The sequence below is a fragment of the Gorilla gorilla genome, chromosome 8, assembly GCF_029281585.2.
Source record: "Gorilla gorilla gorilla isolate KB3781 chromosome 8, NHGRI_mGorGor1-v2.1_pri, whole genome shotgun sequence".
Lineage (NCBI taxonomy): Eukaryota > Metazoa > Chordata > Mammalia > Primates > Hominidae > Gorilla > Gorilla gorilla.
In genome coordinates, this window is record NC_073232.2 from 111,612,983 (window position 1) to 111,633,323 (window position 20,341).

The 20,341-nt window shown below is 43.1% G+C and overlaps 1 protein-coding gene and 1 long non-coding RNA gene across 7 annotated transcripts in view; one reads left to right on the forward strand and one right to left on the reverse strand.

The window, feature by feature from the left end:
* The window catches only part of CNNM1 (cyclin and CBS domain divalent metal cation transport mediator 1), a 66,227-nt gene that overhangs the window by 14,861 nt on the left and 31,025 nt on the right, over positions 1-20,341 (forward strand). For all 6 annotated transcript variants that reach the window (XM_019035540.4, XM_004049926.5, XM_019035541.4 and 3 more), the window contains exons 2-3: positions 16,478-16,621; positions 19,785-19,925. In XM_019035540.4, the coding sequence (XP_018891085.1) occupies positions 16,478-16,621; positions 19,785-19,925 (285 nt within the window). The remainder of the gene's footprint in view (positions 1-16,477; positions 16,622-19,784; positions 19,926-20,341) is intronic.
* On the reverse strand, positions 8,804-19,673 carry LOC129524976 (uncharacterized). The gene is made up of 3 exons (XR_008668968.2): positions 19,059-19,673; positions 14,710-14,792; positions 8,804-9,457 (listed from the first exon to the last, which is right to left on the reverse strand). It is a non-coding gene; the product is annotated as an uncharacterized lncRNA (long non-coding RNA).

Genomic DNA, 20,341 nt, shown 5'->3' on the forward strand with positions numbered 1-20,341 from the left:
AGAAAGGGACAGTTTTGTTTTTCCAAATCAAGGAGGTTGCTGCAGGATTGGTAGAATAAAATGTGTTTTTTTTGTGTGTGTGTTTCTCTTCCTGATTTGGTAGAGAATGACTTCACTTGATTGTATACTTAAAAACAACAACAACAACAACAACAAAAATCTAGTATGTGTCAAGGTAGCTGTTTCTCATCTCATTCCAAAGGAGGCTTTCAAATATTAAGATACAAAGATTAGGAGCTCAGAGCCCTTTATAAACACAAGAGGCTCTAACAGCACTGTTAAAATTCTGGCATATATCATTGCAAAGAAGTATCCTGTAAAACCAAACTGTTTTGTAGCCCAGAACTGTTTAGACTTATAAAAGCATAGAATTTTAGAGCCAGAAATGGAATCTTGGTGATCACCTGGTCCCATCTTTTTTTTTCTTTCTTTCTTTCTTTTTTTTGAGATGGAGTCTCACTTTTGTCACCCAGGCTGTAGTGCAGTGGCACAATCTCGGCTCACTGCAACCTCCACCTCCCGGTTTCAAGCAATTCTCCTGCCTCAGCCTAAGTAGCTGGGATTACAGGCGCCTGCCACCACTCCCAGCTGATTTTTGTATTTTTAGTAGAGATGGGGTTTCACCATGTTGGCCAGGCTGGTCTCGAACTCCTGACCTCAGGTGATCAGCCCGCCTTGGCCTCCCAAAGTGCTGGGATTACAGGCATAAGCCACTGTGCCCGGCCTATTCCCCTTTTAAGAAGAAGGAAGATAGGCCAGGTGTGCTGGCTCACCCCTGTAATCCCAGCACTTTGGGAGGCCAAGGTGGGCGGATCACCTGAGGTCAGGCGTTCAAGACCAGCCTGGCCAACATGGTGAAACCCCGTCTCTACAAAAATATAAAAATTAGCTGGGCATGATGGCGGGTGCCTGTAATCCCAGCTGCTCAGGAGGCTGAGGCAGGAGAATCACTTGAACCCGGGAGGTGGAGGTTGCAGTGAGCTGAGATCATGCCATTGCACTCCAGCCTAGGCAACAGAGCGAGACTCCGTCTCAAAAAAAAAAAAAAGGGGGGGTGGGGGGGAATAGTGATACTACATTGTGAGTTTACTGTGAAGGCTGAAGACAATTCCAGTATAGCCCTAAAGAGACTCCACCATTTGCCTCTTACCTCCCTGATCTAGTTAAATGAATTGTATACAGTTAGTCATCTTGTATAACAAGTCCTTTCTCTCTCTGATCCAGCCCATGTAAAACTGTATATAATAAGAAAACAAAATTGAAAGCTGTTTACTTTGGGTAGGGTCCAGGGGATGAAAATTGGACCGTAGGAGGTTCCTTCCATTTCTTTTATCCTGTCATCAGTTAGAATTCAGTTTCCTCCCCCATCACTCTGCGCTTCCTCAGACATCTCAGGCAAATAAAAAAACCTGACCATATAAACAAATAACACAGCAATATAAACAGAACTCCTCAAAGCTCCAAGCAGTCTACTAAAATAAAATATCAGGCTAAACATAAGAAGGCTTGGACTTGAAGGCGAAGTGTAGCAAGGAGGTGGAATTGTGACTCCTTTCCCCTTCCCAGTTCAAAGCCTTTCTCCTCCCTTGCTAATCACTAGGGAGGTGCCGGGCATTAGCTCAGCATGCCTTCCTGCAGCCTCCAGGCGTTTACAGAATATGTGCCCATTGCTCTTAACACGTCAGAGACAGTAAACCTGAGATTCGGCCTGCAATGTGGAGTCTGCATTGTGTTGGAAAGAGCACAAGGTCAAGAGGCAGACAGACCTGGGGTTGTTCCTGGCTCCATCACATACTAATATTGTCCTTGGATAAGTCATTTTATTTTTCCAAGTCTCAGTTTCCTCATCTACATATTAGTAATAACAACCCCCCTTTTGCAGAGATATTATGAAGACCAGAGGTAACACATGCACCCAATGTACAGTAGGTATTACAGAAACTACTGTGGCAAAAACTAGGAAATGGAGTCTCAGGATTCAGCTTGGTTTAGATTGAAAATGATATGGAGAACACTGACGAATCTGTAGGCTGTCTTCAGCTGCAATGAAAACCTTCAAAAGCATGGATTTTAAGATTATCTCAGGTATCTAGCTTACTTCGAATAGTGCCCCTGAGAGTCCACATATCTCTCTTCTCCCAGGGACTAGCCTAGCTTGACCACACTCCCTGGCTGGCCCAGAACTAAGTGATGACTAAAGTTGGCCCTGTTTGCCTTTCAATGTATCATCCTCATATCTGAGGTTGGTTTGTGACCTGAGAATGACACCATCTGCCAAAGCATAGCCAAATCACTCTGGGTCACCATGGTGATTTTTAAGCAGGGGATTCTGGGTATGGTTAGGCTGAACCCGGAGAGAGAGAGTCAAACTGACCGCCCAGGCAGTCTCCAAGACCAGTTCTGTATCTGAGAGGCCTGAGCTTAATGTATCCAGACTTTTCTAGTTGGGTCTTGAAGCTTTCCAGAAATCCTAACCAGGGCTCAGTTTTGGCTTCACCATTTATTGGCGGAGTATTCTTGGACCAGTTATTTTATTTTATATTTTTTATATTTATTTATTTTATATTTTATATTTATATTTTTATATTTAGTTATTTTATATTTTTTAACTTAAAAAAAATTTTTTAAGAGATGGGGTCTTACCGTGTTGCCCAGGGTGGTCTCGAACTCATGGCCTCAAGCGATCCTCCCGTTTCAGCTTCCCAAAGTGCTGGGATTATGAGCCACCACCCTTGATTCTGCATTGCCTCTGGACCAGCTATTTTATGAACAATACGTTTTGACATAGTAGTGGGAAAGAAGGCAAAAAAAAAAATACCAAAAAATCATAGGAGCCTTTAATGCAAGGAAGAAGAGTTCAGAAATGATCCTGCTTAGTCTTAAATGATCCTCCTACATGTGACTGAGATGGGGAGTAACCTCACAAATGCAGTATTTGGGGGATCGTTAGTCCGGTTTTAGTGTACAAGATGTATTAGGGCTAGAAAAACCAAAAGGATGAATGGTTAGGATATTGGTGCAGTTGTCCAAGATGGGATGAGGGCATAGAAATTAAGGACACTTTGAATTAGAGGAGGAAAAAAATCTCTTAGACTTCATTACATGTGAACACTCCTCCTCAGTCTCCTTTACTGATTCTGCCTACATCATATCCACAGATGTATCTTCAGCACCTGGCACAGTGCCTACCCATAGCAGATGCTCAAATATTTGTCCCATGAATGTTGCATTTCTATGACCTCTAAATGTTACAGTGCCTCAGGGCTCAGAAATTGATCTCTTCTCTGTCTACTCTCATTCCCTCGATTATTTCATTCATTCTCCCAAACTTATCAACATGAACTCCAGACTTACATTTCTAATTGCCACTGAACATCTCCACTTAGAAGTCTAAAATAACATCTCAAACTTAAACCTGCCCAAAACTGAGCTCCTACTCTTTTTGCCAAACACACTCCTTAAGTGATCCTCCCACCTCAGCCTCCTTAGTAGCTGGGATTACAGGCGTGAGCCACCATGCCCAGCTAATATTTTTAATTTTTTATAGAAATGGGCTTTCACTATGTTGTCTAGGCTGATCTTGGAACTCCTGGGCTCAAGCAATCCTCCTGCCTCAGCCTCCCAAAGTGCTGGGATTACAGGCGTGAGCCACTGCACTCGGCCTTATGTCTATTCTTAACACAGCAGTTTAGCAAATGAACGCAGAAACAGAAAACCAAATACCACATGCTCTCACTTATGAGTGGGAGCTAAATAATGAGAACACGTGGACACAAAGAGGGCAACAGCAGGCACTGGAGGAGGGAGAGGATTAGAAAAAAATACCTATTGGGTACTATGCTTAGTACCTGGGTGATGAAATAATCTGTATAACAAACCTCTGTGACACGAATCTACCTAGATAACAAACCTGCACATATACCCCGAACCTAAAATAAAAGTTAAAAGAAAAAAAAAAGACACAGCAGCTAGAGTTCCTTTTAAAATATAAGTCAGCCAGGCACGGTGGCTCACACCTGTAATACCAGCACTTTGGGAGGCGGAGGCAGGTGGATCATGAGGTCAGGAGTTCAACACTAACCTGGCCAAGATGGTGAAACCCCATCTCTACTAAAAATACAAAAAAATTAGCCTGGCATGGTGGCAGGCACCTGTAATCTTAGCTACTTGGGAGGCTGAGGCAGAGAATCGCTTGAACCCGGGAGGCAGAGGTTGCAGTGAGCCAAGATCACACCACTGCACTCCAGCCTGGGGGACAGAGCAAGTTCTGTCTCAAAAAAAACACAAAAAAACATAAGTCAGATCATGTCACCTTTTTGCAACACACACACACACACAAATGTTGCAATGGCTTGTTTTTATGTCACTGAGAGTAAGACCCAAAGTCCTTACAAAGGCCTTCCTGGCTCTATCACATTGGCACCTCCCCCACCCCTCAACTCCCTGACCTTGGCTCCCACTACTTTCCTCTCCCACGTTCTACAGCCACCGCATTGGCCTCCTTGCCATTCCTTAAGCACATCGGTTACACTCCCAATGCATGGCCTTTACACCCTGTTCTACTGCAGAGATCTCCACAGGGCTCCCTACCTCACCGCCTTCAGGGCTTTATTGAAACATCACCTCAGGGAGTTCATCCCCGGTCTCCCTTCCCTAAAATTGTAACACCTGTTCTCTCACTCCCACACACTCCCTCATCACTATTCCCTGCTTCGCATTCCCCTTAGCACTGTGCTACATATATATTTTTATATATATGATGTGTGTGTGTGTGTATATATATATATATATATTTTTTTTTTTTTTTTTTTTTGAGACAACGTCTCACTGTCACCCAGGCTGGTGTGCATTGGTGCAATCATTGCTAGCTGCAGACTCAAATTCCTAGGCTCAAACAATCCTCCTGCCTCAGCCTTCCAAGCAGCTGGGACTACAGGCATGCACCACCCCACCTGGCTAAATTTTTTTTAGTTTTTTGTAAAGATGAAGTTTTGATTCATTGCCCAGGCTGGTCACAAACCCCTGGGCCCAAGCAGTCCTCCTGCCTCAGCCTCCCAAAGTGTTGGGATAATGGGCTTAAGCCATGGCACCCAGACTTATGCCATATATTTTAGATATGTATTTGCTTTATTATCTCTTACCTCTACTTACAAGAGTGTAAGCTGCAGGAGGAAAATGATTTTGTGCATTGTGCTCATTGCTGCATTTCAAGTGCCTAGAAGAGTGCTCGGCATGTAGTAGTCATTCAGTAAGTACTTGTTAAAAGAATAAAGGAAGAAGAATTGAAAGAATGTGGGGATTTTTTTCTAAATTGACATAAAGGAAAGATAAAAGATGACTCTTGGGTTATGACTTAGGGTAACTAGAGTTAATGGTATCATTTACTGTAGTGAAGATGGAGGAAGAGCAGGGGCAATGTGTCTTGAAGATTAGGAGTTCCTATTTGGGTAAGTGATTTTGACAAGAGGACAGCTCAGGCAAAATATCTAAAACAGGAAGGGTGTTCAAAATAGACATCAAGGCCAGGTACAGTGGCTCACACCTGTAATCCCAGCACTTTGGGAGGCCAAAGTGGGCAGATTGCTTGAACTCAGGAGTTCGAGGCCAGCCTGGGCAACATTGCAAAGCCCCATCTCTACAAAAACAAACAAACAAACAAACAAATAACCAGGCCTGCTGGCTTGAGTCTGTTGTCCTAGCTACTCAGGAGGCTGAGGTGGGAGGATCCCTTAAGCCTGGGAGGCGGAGGTTGCAGTGAGCTGAGATTGCACCACTGCACTCCAACCTGGGCAACAGAGTGAGGCCCTGTCTCAAAATAAAAAAATAGAAACCTATGTTCAGATATAAATCCAGTTCTCAGGAAAGAGGTGATTGTGATATTTAAATTAATAGGCTTTGCTGGGATCTTTAATCAGAAGAGAGATGAGCAGAAGATCAAGGACAGGAGCAGAAGTTCTTAACTGCAAGTGCCCATTAGAATCACCTGAAGAAGTTTTAAACATTCCAGTGTCCCAGCCTCATCCAAGATCAGTTAGATCAGAATTTCTGTGGGTGGGACACAGGCATCAGTATGTAACTCCAACGTGTAGCCAGGGTCAAGAATCACGAGTCGGAGTCTTTAAGATATATTTATCTGTAGGTGAGGATTAAAAAAAAAGGAATCCACAATGGAAATAGAAAAGTTCCAATCATAAGGGTGGGAAGAGAAGTAGGGTAGTCTTGACCAGGATTTCTGATACCCAAGTGTGCGTAAGAATCACCTGGAGATATTGAGGAAATGCAAATTCTGATTCAGAAAGCTAAGATGAGAGCCTGAATTTCTGCTTCCCTCACAAGCTCCCAAGTTGATACCATGTTTCCAATCCAAGGACCACACTTTGAGTAGCACGTGTCAAGAGCAGTGTTTCTCAAACTTTAGTGTGCATAAGAATCACCTGGAGAGCTCATTAAAACAGCTATCTGGGCCGGGCGCAGTGGCTCACGCCTGTAATCCCAGCACTTTGGGAGGCTGAGGTGGGCAGATCATGAGGTCAGGAGATCGAGACCATCCTGGCTAACATGGTGAAACCCCGTCTCTACTAAATATACAAAAATTAGCTGGGCGTGGTGGCATGTGCCTGTAGTCCCAGCTACTCGGGAGGCTGAGGCAGGAGAATTGCTTGAACCCGAGAGGCAGAGGTTGCAGTGAGCCAGGATCACACCACTGAACTCCAGCCTGAGCAACAGAGTGAGACTCAGTCTCAAAACAAAACAAAAAAACACAAAAAACAGCTATCTGGACCCTGCCCCACCCCGCAAGATCCTGATTCTGTAGGGCAGGGATGGGACCTCAGATCTTGCATTTTGAACAAAGGCCCAGGTAGTGTTCATGCTGCTACTCCAAGGAATACATTTCCATTGGTACCAAGTGACCAAGACCACGGTAAGAAAGAGGAGACACTCAATGCTGTCTACCAAATGAATAAAAGATGCTGCAAGCACACCTGGAAGAAGAACGTAGCAAAAGCCACTATATTTTATAACGTGAAGGTCACAAGTGAGGCAGAAACCATAAAACCATAAAACGATTTTGCTTAGTTCTCTATTTCCAAGCAATATGCTTTCCTCCTAGCTTTTTATTTTATCTTGGGAACAGTTACCAAAGTGCTGTAGCTATTTTTGAAGAAGAGAGGAAGCAAATCAATTATTTGCCTTTTTGTTCCCCTAAGGCATCAGAGGTATGCTAATGGAGTCCTTGAGAGCTCTTATCTATGGATGTGCCTAAACCATGTAGAATAGATGAGGCTATATTTATTAAAGACTTTGGAGGCTATTTTAGCTTCTTCAGATACCAAAATACAGTTGTGATGTTGCTGCCACTGCCTTTCTGTATATTTTTACATTTTTTTTAATTTCAGGTTCCGGGGTATATGTGCAGGATGTGTAGGTTTGTTACATAGGTAAATGTGTGCCATGATGGTTTGCTGCACCTATCAACCCATCACCTAGGTATTAAGCCCAGCATACATTAGCTATTTTTCCTAATGTTCTCCCTCCCCCAACCCCACCCCCCTAATAGGCCAGGGCTTTCGACCTCAATAGTATTGATATTTGGGGCCAGGTAATTCTTTGTGGTGGGGGACTGTCCTGTGCATTGAAGGATGCTTAGCTTCATCCCTGTCCTCTACCCACCAAATGCCAGTAGCATTCCCTGCCCCAAGTTGTGACAACCAGATTGTCTCCATACATGCCAAATGTCCCCTGGGGAGCAAAATCACCTCCATTTGAGAACCACTGCTTTAAAAGCAATGCCTGAAAACCTCATCTTCTAAGAAATCTGACTTCTAGTTTGGGTATGTCGATACGAGGTAGTGATGATAACACCTTAGGTAGAACACTGCCAGTAACCAGTACTAGGACTGCCCTTTGGATTCTTGGGGCAATGGAAAACACTAATTTGACCTTCAGTAATGGGTAATTTTACTGACCTCAAATGTGCCAAGAGCCTAATAGGTAATGTGGTATCTCAAGCATGTCTCAGAGGAGATTAGTACAGAAGCCACAAAGAAACCCTTTCCCAAACCCGGCGTTGAATAGTCAATTACTACTTTTTGCCCATGTCAACAAAATACTACAACCACTCACACAATATAAGATAGAGCATTAATCACCTTGCCACTGCAGCTACCCTTTGTTTTGGGAGGTTCTTTTCATGAATACTTAGCATCTTGTGACCCTTAAGCTAGGTACACCAAAGGGACCAGGACTTACTAGACATCTTGGTACTGATTTCTCTTCCTCATAACCAGTGTGACAAATCTTACCCATAAACCAGTGGTTTTCAAACTTTAGCCTGCATCAAAACCACCTGTAAGCCTTATTAAACCACAGATCACTGGGCTATGCCCCCAGGGATTCTGATTCACTAGGTCTAGGGTTGGGCCTGAGAATTTGCATTTTTATTTTTTTATTTTTTGAGACAAGGTCTTGCTCTGTTGCCCACGCTGGAGCGCAGTAGTATGATCACAGTTTGCTGCAGGCTCAACTTCCCCAGGCTCAGGTGATCCTCCCACCTCAGCCTCTCTAGTAACTGGGACTATAGCCACATGCCACCATGCCCAGCCAATTTTTGTGTGTTTTTTTTTTGATAGAGACAGGGTTTCCCCATATTGCCCAGGCTGGTCTCAAACTCCTGGGCTCAAGCAATCCCCCGGCATCAACCTCCCAAAGTGCTGAGATTACAGTCATGAGCCACTACACCCAGCCAGAATTTGCATATTTAATTAGTTCGAGTGATGTTGATGCTGGTGGTCCAGGGATCACACTTTGAGGACCAATGTCATAAGCCAAGATAGTAGTTCTTAACTTTGGCTGAACGTTAGACTCACCTGGGGGTCATTTTAAACTATTGATGCCACCCCCTCACCAATGAAATCAGAATTTCCAAGTGTGAGATCAAGTTATACTAATAGAATATACTTAAAGCTTCTCAGGTAATTCTAATGCACAGCCAGCACTGAAAACCATTGAACTAGGTGAGATGCAGTCCAAAGCATTGAGAGTAGAGGGTCTTACCAGGTGGCCCTGTTTAATAGAGGAAAGACAGATCACCAGTAAATATCAGTTAATCCTAGAGAAGTATGACTCCAACCCCTGAGGCTTCATTGAGGATTATTTCTCCTGTTCCACCCAAATGCATCCCAACACTGTAGTCCAAACAAGGTTCAAATCTCAGTTGCAGATCATCTTTGTTGTGTCTCATCAAGATGTGGGCAGGATTGGAGCCAGAGATTGTAAATCAGAGGCTGGGCTGGGAAGAAGTAGTCAAGGCTCGAGGGAAGCAAACCAAGGCTTGAGGAGCTCACAGCTGGTAGAAATCAGGAAAGGCCATCAGGACAGTGCTGGGCTTCTGTTGAGGCTGATCACCAGGAACATGGCAGAAAATCAAGCCAGAGGCTAGAGTTTGTAGTCACCAGATCTGAAGTGAGACACCAGTGAGCCAAGAGTTAAATATGTTCTTTAGACCTCAGAGACAGATGTAGCCTAGAAAGTGCATTTTCATAAAACCCACCGTTTCTTTACTTTTCAACTCAGCCCAGAGATTTGTCATCTATTGATGTTCAATGGCACAGTAGTATGCTCAAGAAACATGTAAAAATGCCTCATAAACTAGTATCATTCAAGAGTTTTCCACCCAAAGAAGTACCTTTTGCCTCTGCTGAATCTTTATGAGATACATTATGGTCTTGGACTTAGCAGGATTAAAGTTTGTCACTTTTACTATTTTTAGCAATTGGAAGGGTGACTTTGCCAGGGCCCCAATTGTTTTGGACCTGACTTAAGACTGAGAGTGTGTGGAGCAAACTTAGCTTAGTCTACTTCTCAACATCTGTAGCTTAATATGACTTCACTGTGTGGTCTTGTTTGTAGTAATGATCCTAAGGGAATACAGTCTCTGCTTCCACCCTGCCACCACCACCACCTCGCCAAGGAAAATGCCCACCAAATGAGATAGAACCCTTTAACGGAAGTTGGAAACAAAGCTAACTTGTTTAAAAATATGCACAAGACACATGTCTCAATAGATTCTGGAGAAAGCTGAGAGCCTGTCCAATCATTGATTCGCACCATGAGGGGTACAGGAAGTCCTGAAGAACATCCAACTTCAGTGCTCTTCTGTACTCTGTATAAAGCCTTCTCACAAACCATGAAGTTCTGTATAAATGATATTCTTCTTCATTATTAGCCTAAATTATTTCACAGGCATCTCACTTTTCTAGAAAGTTGGAAGGAAATTGAGATCGGACTAATAGTTGTGAGAAGGCATTTGAGAATTTTTGCTAGTCTGCAGAGGGATGGCTCAACAGAAAAGGCCACAGTTCTCATTCACATAATCTCATAGGAAGGCAGAAGAGAAAAACCAAAATTTAAGCCACTTTACCACATATGCCATTAGGAAGTAAAGGTAGAAATGGTAAACAGGTAGAGAGGAGAAATAATGTGTGTTAGATACAAGCATTCGCCCAGAGAAAGATGGGAATGCTTGGGATATTTGAGTGCCCACTGCCCCAGTTGGACCCGGTTTAGGAGTTGTAAATATTCACAAGTCATCCCTGAGAGTTGATGAGGTTTCCGAAAGATGTGAACCAGGCCAACAGCTCTTTGTTCTCATATTTTCCCTCTCCTGCCTATGATAAAGCCCTCATCCCTGTTCACCATTTCCGCCTGCACAGAACTCATAATATGGTGCCTTCTCCCCTATTTCTTGTCTCCCAGTGGCCTCACCTGTGGCAGACCATTTTTACTCTCCACACATCCTAGAGCACAAAATGATCATGTGTGCTGTAAGTTATTACCCAAGTCCAAACCAGCATTCCTCTCATTTCAACCCATTCTCTTTATGAAGCAGTCCCTACTTTTACTCAACTTGTGTTGTAGGTTGTAACTTTCAGCCGCACCAACTTCCTGCTCATTCAGGCATGGATTATTATTTTTTTCAATTGGCTTTCTTTTTAAAAAATAATAGCTTCATTGAGATAAGATTCACGTACCATAAAACTCATCCTTTTAAAGTGCACACTTAATGCATTTTAGTATATTCAGAGTTGTGCAAGCATCCCTACTAATCTAATTCCAGAACACTTCATCACCCCAAAAGAAACTCTGTACTCACTTAGCCATGCCCTACACTCTCCTTTCCCCAGCTTCTGGCAACCATGATCTACTTCTTCCTCTGTAGATTGGTCTATTCTGGAAATTTTACATAAATGGAATCATACAGCATATGGCCTTTTGTGTCTGGCTTCTCTCACTTAGCATAATGCTTTCAAGGGTCATCCGTGTTGTAGGGTGTACTTCATTCCTTTTGATGGCAGGTTAATATCCAACTGTATTGATATAACACATTTTGTTTGGAAACACCTACAAGTTTTTGTGTGGACATATGTTTTCATTTCTCTAAAAGCAGAATTGTCAGGTCATTTGATAATTTTGTGTTTAACATTTTGAGGAACCACCAGACTATTTTTCAATCCCACCAGCAATGTCTGAGAGGTTCAATTTTTTCTGCATCCTAACCAACATTTGTTATTATCTGTCTTTATTATCGCCATCTTGTGGGTATAAAGTATCTCATTAGCATCTTGATTTGAATTTCCTTCATGATGACAATGTTAAGCATCTTTTCATTTGCTTATTAACCAATTGTATATCTTCTTTGGAGAAATATCTGTTCAAATCCTTTCCTCACTTTTTAATTGAGTTGGTTTTTTATGTGTTGTAATATTTCATTATATATTCTGGATATAAGTCTTTTATCTAATGATTTGCAAATATTTTCTCCCATTCTGTGAATTGTCTTTTACCTTTCTTGGTGGTGTACTTTGCACAGATGTTTCTAATTTTGGTGAAGTCCATTTGATCTATTTTTTTAATTTGACTGTGTTTTGGGTGTCCTAAGAAATCACTCTCTACTCTAAGGTTTTCTCCTATGTTTTTTTCTAAGAGTTTTATAGTTTTTACTCTTATATGTAGGTGCTTGATCCATTTTTAGTTCACTTTTATGTATAGTATGAGGTAGGCATCCAACTTCACTTTTGTGCATGTGGATATCCAGTTACCAGCTACTATTTGTTGACTTCTCAATGTTAAGCATCTTTTCATGTGCATTGACCAATTGTTTATCTTCCTTGGAGAAATATCTACTCAAATCTTTTGCCCACTTTTGGAGTTGTCTTCTTAAGAGTTGTAAGATTTTGATTTGTATTTCTTTACTGATGATATGCCAGGTTCTATTCTAGATTCTGAGGAAACAGAAGTAAATAGGATGTAGCATACCTGTTGCCTCTCAGGGAGATTACTCTTACGGGTGGGGGTGGAGATCACATATAAATAGAAAACAGCCAAGGTCAAATAATGTGTGTGCAATGCCTGACACTGTGCCTGGCCCCTAGAGTGTGCATAGCAACAGGTAGCTTCAATAATAATAATAACAGCTATTATTGTTATTATAAATGCCAGTACAGAGATGTGTACAAAGTGCCGTGGCAGGAGGGAGTGACTTGCGCTTGTCTCAAGATTGGCTTCACATAGGGCCACCCCCAGCACCTCTAGGGCCCAGGAAGGGAGTAGGGGAGGTGCAGGCATAGGGCTCTTCAAGACCAACCTTTCATGAGTGTGTGTGGTATGTGTGACATGGAAACAGCTGGTTTTCTTGCCTCTGTGAGTGTCAACTCGGAATAAGGATTGTGATTGACAATTCCCATCCCAGTCTGTACTTAAGAAGAAATGGCTTCCTTCGTTTGTGTGTAGCAGATCTCAACAGGCTTTGGAGGGAAGCTCAGAGGCTGAGAGTAAATTGTAAAATGTTTCTAAATAGCTTACCTAGGTACATTATCTTAAATATTATATAATTAGGGCTTAAAATCTCTATTCCTTGGTGATAACATAGTGTGTCCTCAAACTGAACTTTCAAAGTGTAGAGCAATGGTGGTTTTTTAATGTGGAAATTATAGTACTCTTTGTAAAATATCAAAAACTGTTAATTTAATTTCATCATATGAATAAATTATCTTAGTGGTAGGGAGTATGGCTGTATTATATGTATTCTAGGGTTCACATTACCAAAAAATATCCAATTATAGGAAGCAATTTTAAGAAATCACTTTTCCAAGGCTTTTCGTTATACTAGTTATTTGTTTTGTCATCTGCTAGCACATATTAGCAGAAAAGTGAGAATAGGTGCCATAAGTTAAGAAAAATGTGTTAGAAATGAAAAACTTTAAATTGAGCACATTCTAACAAGTAATATAATCTAATTTAAGCTACAAAGTACTTTGGCCAAACTGGGTAGGATGTAGTTGTTTCCAAGAAGGATAATTTTAGAACCACTGATGCAAGGTTTAAATTTTAATTTAAACATACTGTTATATTTTATCAAAAAATAAAGGCTTTCTTTAGTATCTGGTTTTAATATCACCTATTGTATAAATTATGAGTTTTTATTCAGTCTTCAGTTCATCAGGCACTGATTGGCTGTCTGATATATGGAGGGAACTTTATTTAAGTATATGATCCTTTGTCCTAAAGTAGTTCATGATCTGAGGAGGAAATGCTGTCTAGTGTAGGACACATACATTGCTAGTTACAAGAAGTAGCAATTTGTGATAAATGCTGTAATAGAGAGGTTGGTTCAGATTCAGAGTGGGGTAGATCTGGGGGAGCTTTCTTGGAGAGCTGGTACCTGGGCTAGAGCTCAAAGCTGGGGGTAGGGGAGATGGCAGCAATGGGGAAGAGAAATCAAGGAAGTGGTGGTAACCTGGTATGCCTGAAGTATAGAATGATTAGGGGACGTAGCAGGGCATACAGTTAGACAGGGAAGAGCCACATTGTGGAATCTTGATGATATTACACCAAACTAATGAGCCTGGACTTGATTCTGTAAGCAGTAGGGAGCCATAGAGTGTTTTTGAAGAGAGTTGTAACATGATCAGATCAGTACAGAAGGAGGCTGAAGGTTAGGTTGAAGGTGGGGAAAAAATTAGAGACCATTCTTGGGTGATACAAATGCCGTCTTTCCAATTTCGTTTCAGTTTAAAAACTCCAAGGGGTAGCTATCTTATGATTTCAGATATTTGATACAGAAGTTCATTTACATTTTAATGGTTAATTATGCCTCCCGCTAACTGATAACTCCTCTTGACTGATATTTTTTAGCAATGGCCAAGCAAGAGTTTATAAAGGGTAAAACACCGCATGCTCTCACTCATAGGTGGGAATTGAACAATGAGAACACACGGACACAGGAAGGGGAACATCACACACTGGGGCCTGTTGTGGGGTGGGGGGAGTGGGGAGGGATAGCATTAGGAGATATACCTAATGTTAAATGACGAGTTACTGGATACATCACACAACATGGCACATGTATACATATGTAACTAACCTGCACGTTGTGCACATGTACCCTAAAACTTAAAGTATAATAAAAAAAAGAGTTTATAAAGGGTACTAATAAAGCATGAACTTGCTTTTTATTGTTTTCCATAATAACATCTGAATCAGTACCCCAGATTTTCTCCTTAAATGTCTCTGCAAGGGAAAGAACCAACCAGATTTTTATTTTAGAAAAAGGACCAGGAAATGTGTCTATATAGCAGAAGAAAACAAACCAATATGAAGCAGGACTATTAGACAAAACTTCAGTCCCAGGTTAGTACTGAACCTAGTTACCTGGTTTGCAATCCAGCTTTGCTCTTACAGGCTGTGTAACTTCAGGCATGCTACTTAACCAATCTGTGCCTCAGTTCTGTTATCTGTTAAATGTGGAGAATAGCACTTACCTCAGTGGTTTTTATGAGAATTAAATAGATAAATTTAGAGTTCCCTGGCACATAGTAAGACCTGAATAAATGGAAACTATTATTATTCAGTCATCGGGCAACAAAAATGAAGTCTATGAAATCTCTGCCAGTGACACATTGTAGTTTATAGTCTTTTCACATATTCACTAGGTCATTTGAGCTCCACAGTCACCTTATAGGTACTGATTGTTCAAACTACCATTGCTGCTAACAAACTACCCCAAAACTTAGAGCCATAAAAACAACAACTATTTTATTATGCTCACAGATTCTGTGAGTCAGGAATTCAAAAGAAGTACAGCGGGAATGGCTTATCTCTGCTTCACAGTGTCTGGGGCCACAGCTGGGAGCTGCTTGAAAGGCTGGGGAGAGGCTGGGCGAGGTGGCTTATGCCTGTAATCCCAGCACTTTGGGAGGCCGAGGCAGGTGGATCATGAGGTCGAGGCAGGTGGATCATGAGGTCAAGAGATCGAGACCATCTTGGCCAACATGGTGAAACCCCGTCTCTACTAAACATACAAAAATTAGCTGGGCGTGGTGGTGCTCGTCTGTGGTCCCAGCTACTCGGGAGGCTGAGGTAGGAGAATCACTTGAACCCGGAAGGCGGAGGTTGCAGTGAGCTGAGATCACACCATTGCACTCCAGCCTGGCGACAGAGAGAGACTCCATCTCAGAAAGAAAGAAAGAAAGAGAGAGAGAGAGAGAGAGAAAGAAAAAGAAAGAAAGAAAGAAAGAAAAGAGAGAGAGAGAGAAAGAAAGGAGGGAGGGAGGGAGGGAGGGAGGGAGGAAAGAAAGAAAGAAAGGCTGGGGAGTGAGTGAAACAAGGGGATCAGCTGAGACTGGCAGATCCACTTCCAAGACTGCTTCTTCTGCCAAACTGCCTGGCACTTTGGTGGGAAACCTGGAAGGGTGGGCTCAGCTGGGACTGGCACCTAAGCACCTACATGTGGCCTCTCCACTATGGTGTCCTCAGGGTAGTAGACTTCTTACAATGTTCTTGCGGCAAAAGCTACATGCCTTTATGACCTAGCCTCAGAAGTCCTATAATGAACATTCATTTCCCATTCTCTTTTGGTTGAAGTAGTCATAAGCCCCCCCAGATTCAAGGGGAGGGGCTGTAGACAACACCTCTCCGTGGGAGGCATACCACAAAGGCCATGTTTTAAAATCACCACACTGGCATTATTTCCTGATTCTAGATGAGAGATGGTAATTCAGTGGAGATTAAATGATTTGTCAAGGAATAGTAACTAGGATAGTTAGCGGGGAAGGGGGCTTAGGGGAGGAGAATGACTTTTACCATAATTCTGACTCTAAATTCTTGCTTTCAATTAGTATATATTATATCAGCTAACATATACTTGCTAATATGTAAAAGTTCAAAGAAAAAAAACTAACTGGTTTTGAGTATATTCAGTAACTTCCCTAAATAGAAACACAAATCTAGAAGAATAAGGTTTGCATTTATAAGCCCTTGCATTTATAAGCGCTTGCATAAAAACTTCATATTTTAAGGAGGTCCAGGGATGAGTGCAATCCTGAGATTGGTCAGACAGCAACTTTGTATCATTTTTCTCACAAAAAAAGGTCTCTGAAAATGTCCCTGATACTTAACTGTGATTTCATTTGTTCTCTAGGAAAATCTCACCTGGCCATTGTCCAGCGGGTGAATAATGAGGGAGAAGGGGACCCTTTCTATGAGGTGATGGGCATTGTCACGCTGGAGGATATCATAGAGGAGATTATCAAGTCGGAGATCCTGGATGAAACTGATCTCTACAGTAAGTGCACAGCCTTGGCTGTTCTCCAGGGTCATCTTATTTTCCTCCAAGACTCTCAGGTAAAGCCTCATTTGATTTATAGAAAGGGTGTCAGGGCAAACCCTGTGCCCTGATGTGTGTCAGCCACCTATGCCAGGTGCTGCTGTGGCAAGATACCCTAGTTGGAATCACTTCTGAGTCACTGGGAACATGCTAGCTAAGTGTTTATCAGGAGGGAACCTTCAGGAACTGAGCCAAGACTATGAAAAGGAGACCTCCCAGCCTTTGGATAGAAAAGGGACTACAGGAAACACCAGTGTTCCCAGGACGGTGCCCAGAGGCCTCTCTGCCCTTGTTTCTGTCCCCCGTGTTCTTGTTTGGTTGCTTCATCCACCTAGATGCAGACCCCAACAGGGGTTCCACTCACATCAGAACATCAGTGAGCAGTGGAGACTGTCATGAGATTGCCTACTCACAGCCTAAGCCAAAAACTGAATATTCCTTCTTACAAACTTCCCTGTCCTCTTATGCCTTTCAGCCCACCACCCTGGGTTTCTGTTCTCTCCCTGCCACCAGCATCCCTGCTCTTGTCTCTGCTTCCTTCTTTCTGGTCTGCTGCCCCTCCTAACTCCCTCACTCAGGAACAATACAGACTTTTCTATGCAGATGTGAGTACTTTGGGTTACTGAACCTTATCAAAGCTTTGCTTGCAAACATTACAAAGGCATGCTTTGTCTTTAGGATTGGAATGTTATCTAAGTCCATGGGAGTCCCTAGGTTGGGAAGTGTTTCCTCCTGAGAATTTCATCTCATGGAATAGCCATCCTTTTCTTCCTTGCAGATAACTCGTTTCAGACTTCGGTCCTTAGTTTGTGAGATGCGGCCTTTCAGAAACTGGCTCCTGGTAGAAAGAGCTTTGATACCATAAGGCAGTGAGCAGTGCAGAAAGAGTGCCTTCCTTTTAGACAAAGAAGAGATCAACTCTAAAAGGTGGGCCAGGCCTTGACAAAGACAAGCAAGAGAGTCATGGGGCCTCCCTCCAAGAGCCTGGGCACTGCTGTGCTTGCCCGGACCAGGCGTGTCTTCCTCACATGAGGAACGAGCTCGGAAATGTCCTCTCCCTCCCCCACCTCTGCCTGCCACTCTTGATTTAGAATTCTCAGGTGTAGCCTGGGCAACATGGTGAAACCCCATCTCTACAAAAAATACAACAGTTAGCCAGGCATGGTGACGTGTGCCTGTAGTCCCAGCTACTTGGGAGGCCAAGGTGGGAGGATCACTTGAGCCTGGGAAGTCCTGGCTGCAGTGAGCGGAGATTGTGCCACAGCACTCCAGCATGGGAGCCTGGGTGACAGGGCAAGACTGTCTCAAAAAAAAAAAAAAAAAAATCCCAGATGTCTCAGATAAACTAGTGAAGCCATTCACACTAAGGTGTTAGGTACTGGTAATAGTCTAAATGAGTAAGCTCCTCCCAGGGCACTTGTTTGAACAATAAGGCTTCAAACACACACTATTAAAATCTAAGGACTGAAGGGGGCGATGAGAGGAATGATTCCCTAATGATGCCATGTTTAAGTGGCAATCTGATGGGGGAGAGGGGGGCTATTTAGGCAAACTTATCATACAAATCAGAAAGTTGCTCACTAGTGAGAGCAAAAGAGCTGGGCTAATAGCCTGTATTTGCTACTCTTTTGCTGAGTGATCCTCTTTCTACAGGAGCAGGTTAGGGTCTTTCTACCTATAAATAGCTGCTGGCATGATTCCCTAAGAGCTGTGAAAAGGCCCAGAAGCCAGGGATACTGTCTTTCTTCCTGCATGACCCTGACCTCTTACGTGGTCTGGACACCTGGGTCTGGGTCTGCCCATTGTGACTTGAGCAAAAGGAGTGTCAAAGCAGGGGCCAGATGACTGTGAAGGCCCAGAGTCAGAGCGGGCCATGGAAGAGCTGCACCGGCAGGAGGGCACTTTGACCCTTCTAGAAGGAAACCCAAAAGCAGGCCCCAAAAGGAGAGGGGGCACACCAGGGAGCCGGATTCTGGGGCCTTATTTTCCTGCCACAGGGATTCATTCCCTTTCATTCTCACTGCATCCACTCAGCTTGCACCAGACGTTCCCCCACAGCCCTGTTTCTCTTTAGGCGAAGTTTGGAGAAAACCCAAATCCCTCTCCCTGTTCCCCTTAGTGCAGATAAGATGGGCTAGCAGTTTCAAAATTTTACTCAAAACTCAGGGAAAGCAAAAGAGAAAGAACCAAAGAAAACATTTCCTCTACCAAAAAGAAAAACAAAAAAAAAAGCGGGGGCCGGCGGGGAAGCAGATATATTTAGACAAGCTTTAAAAAGAATGAGAACAAATTAAATTGGAAAAAGCAAATTTTTTCAACCAATAATTACATGCCTGATACATAGGCTCTTGGGAGGTACCAGACCCTGCCTGAGGCCCCCACCCAGAAAACCCACCTTTAGAGATTATAGGTCCAATCTTATTTCTTCTCCTCTCTTCTTCACTATATTTTCCCTGATTCCCTCCTAGTGGAGGGAATGGGGTTGAAGCAGGGAAATTGTGAGATAAGAGGTGGTGGTTGCCCTCCTTCCTTGTGTGGCATGCTTCAGGTACCACTCAGAGCATGGTTCACATAAGCAGCAGGAGACTAGGTGAGGCCAGTTCAGGGCAAAGGAGGGGGACAGAGTCAGAAATTCCCTGGGCCCCTGCAACCCTCTTGATACTAAGAATGCAGGTCCCTTGTGTGTGTATGACTTTGTGTAAAAGCATTCTCACAGGTAGTTTCCAGTTGGAGTCTCATAATTAATTGCACAAGATGAGTATGAGAGCTATATTAAATATTATTAGCCTCCTTGTACAGATTAAAATAAAAACTCTGATGCTTAGAGAGATTACATGGTGAGTAAGTAGGGGAACAGCCCCAGAACCCCAGACTTGGGTACCCCAAGCCTGCTTTCCCCTTTTTCTGCTATACACCCCCTAAGTGTGGAAAACACTGAAATGATGGCAGTCTCCCATTGTCTATCCCTCACCAACATCCTTCTACCTCCTGGGTGATATTGTGATGTCACCCATAGTTGACACTGCAGAAATGTTCTATCTGTCCCCTGTGATTCTGGGAAAACCTCCAAAGACCAACGTGATTCTGAGATAGCTGCAATCTGTCCTCTGTGACCCCACAGCTGACAATCGGAAAAAGCAGAGGGTCCCGCACCGGGAGCGGAAGCGGCATGACTTCTCCTTGTTTAAGCTTTCGGACACGGAGATGCGGGTGAAGATCTCACCACAGCTTCTGCTAGCCACACACCGCTTCATGGCCACAGGTAGGACAAGTCTCCACTCCAGAGAAGCTAAAACAGAATCTATAGGGTGGGACCCAGGCACCAGTCGTTGTTGATACCTTCCAGCCTAATTCCAGTGTGCTGTCAGGACTGAGAAGCACTGTTCTAGGAAGGAGGTTGCCTTAGACAGGGTCATGGATGCCACCTACTGTCGTATTGAGCCCCAGGCCTGATCTTATAGAGGAAGAAATGAGTATAACTCAACTCTTCTACCAGAGAAAAGAGCTGAAGAAACCATTGCTGCACTTTTCCCTCTTCTACTCACTTCCTCGCTGAAGCCCGAGGCCATCTCCCTGTCTGTTAGACTTGCAGTGCCCTAGAGCAGTGCCACAGAAGCCTGTGAGCTATGAATTTTTAAAATACAGAAGTGTGTTGTGAATCTTGGGATCTTTAGAAAG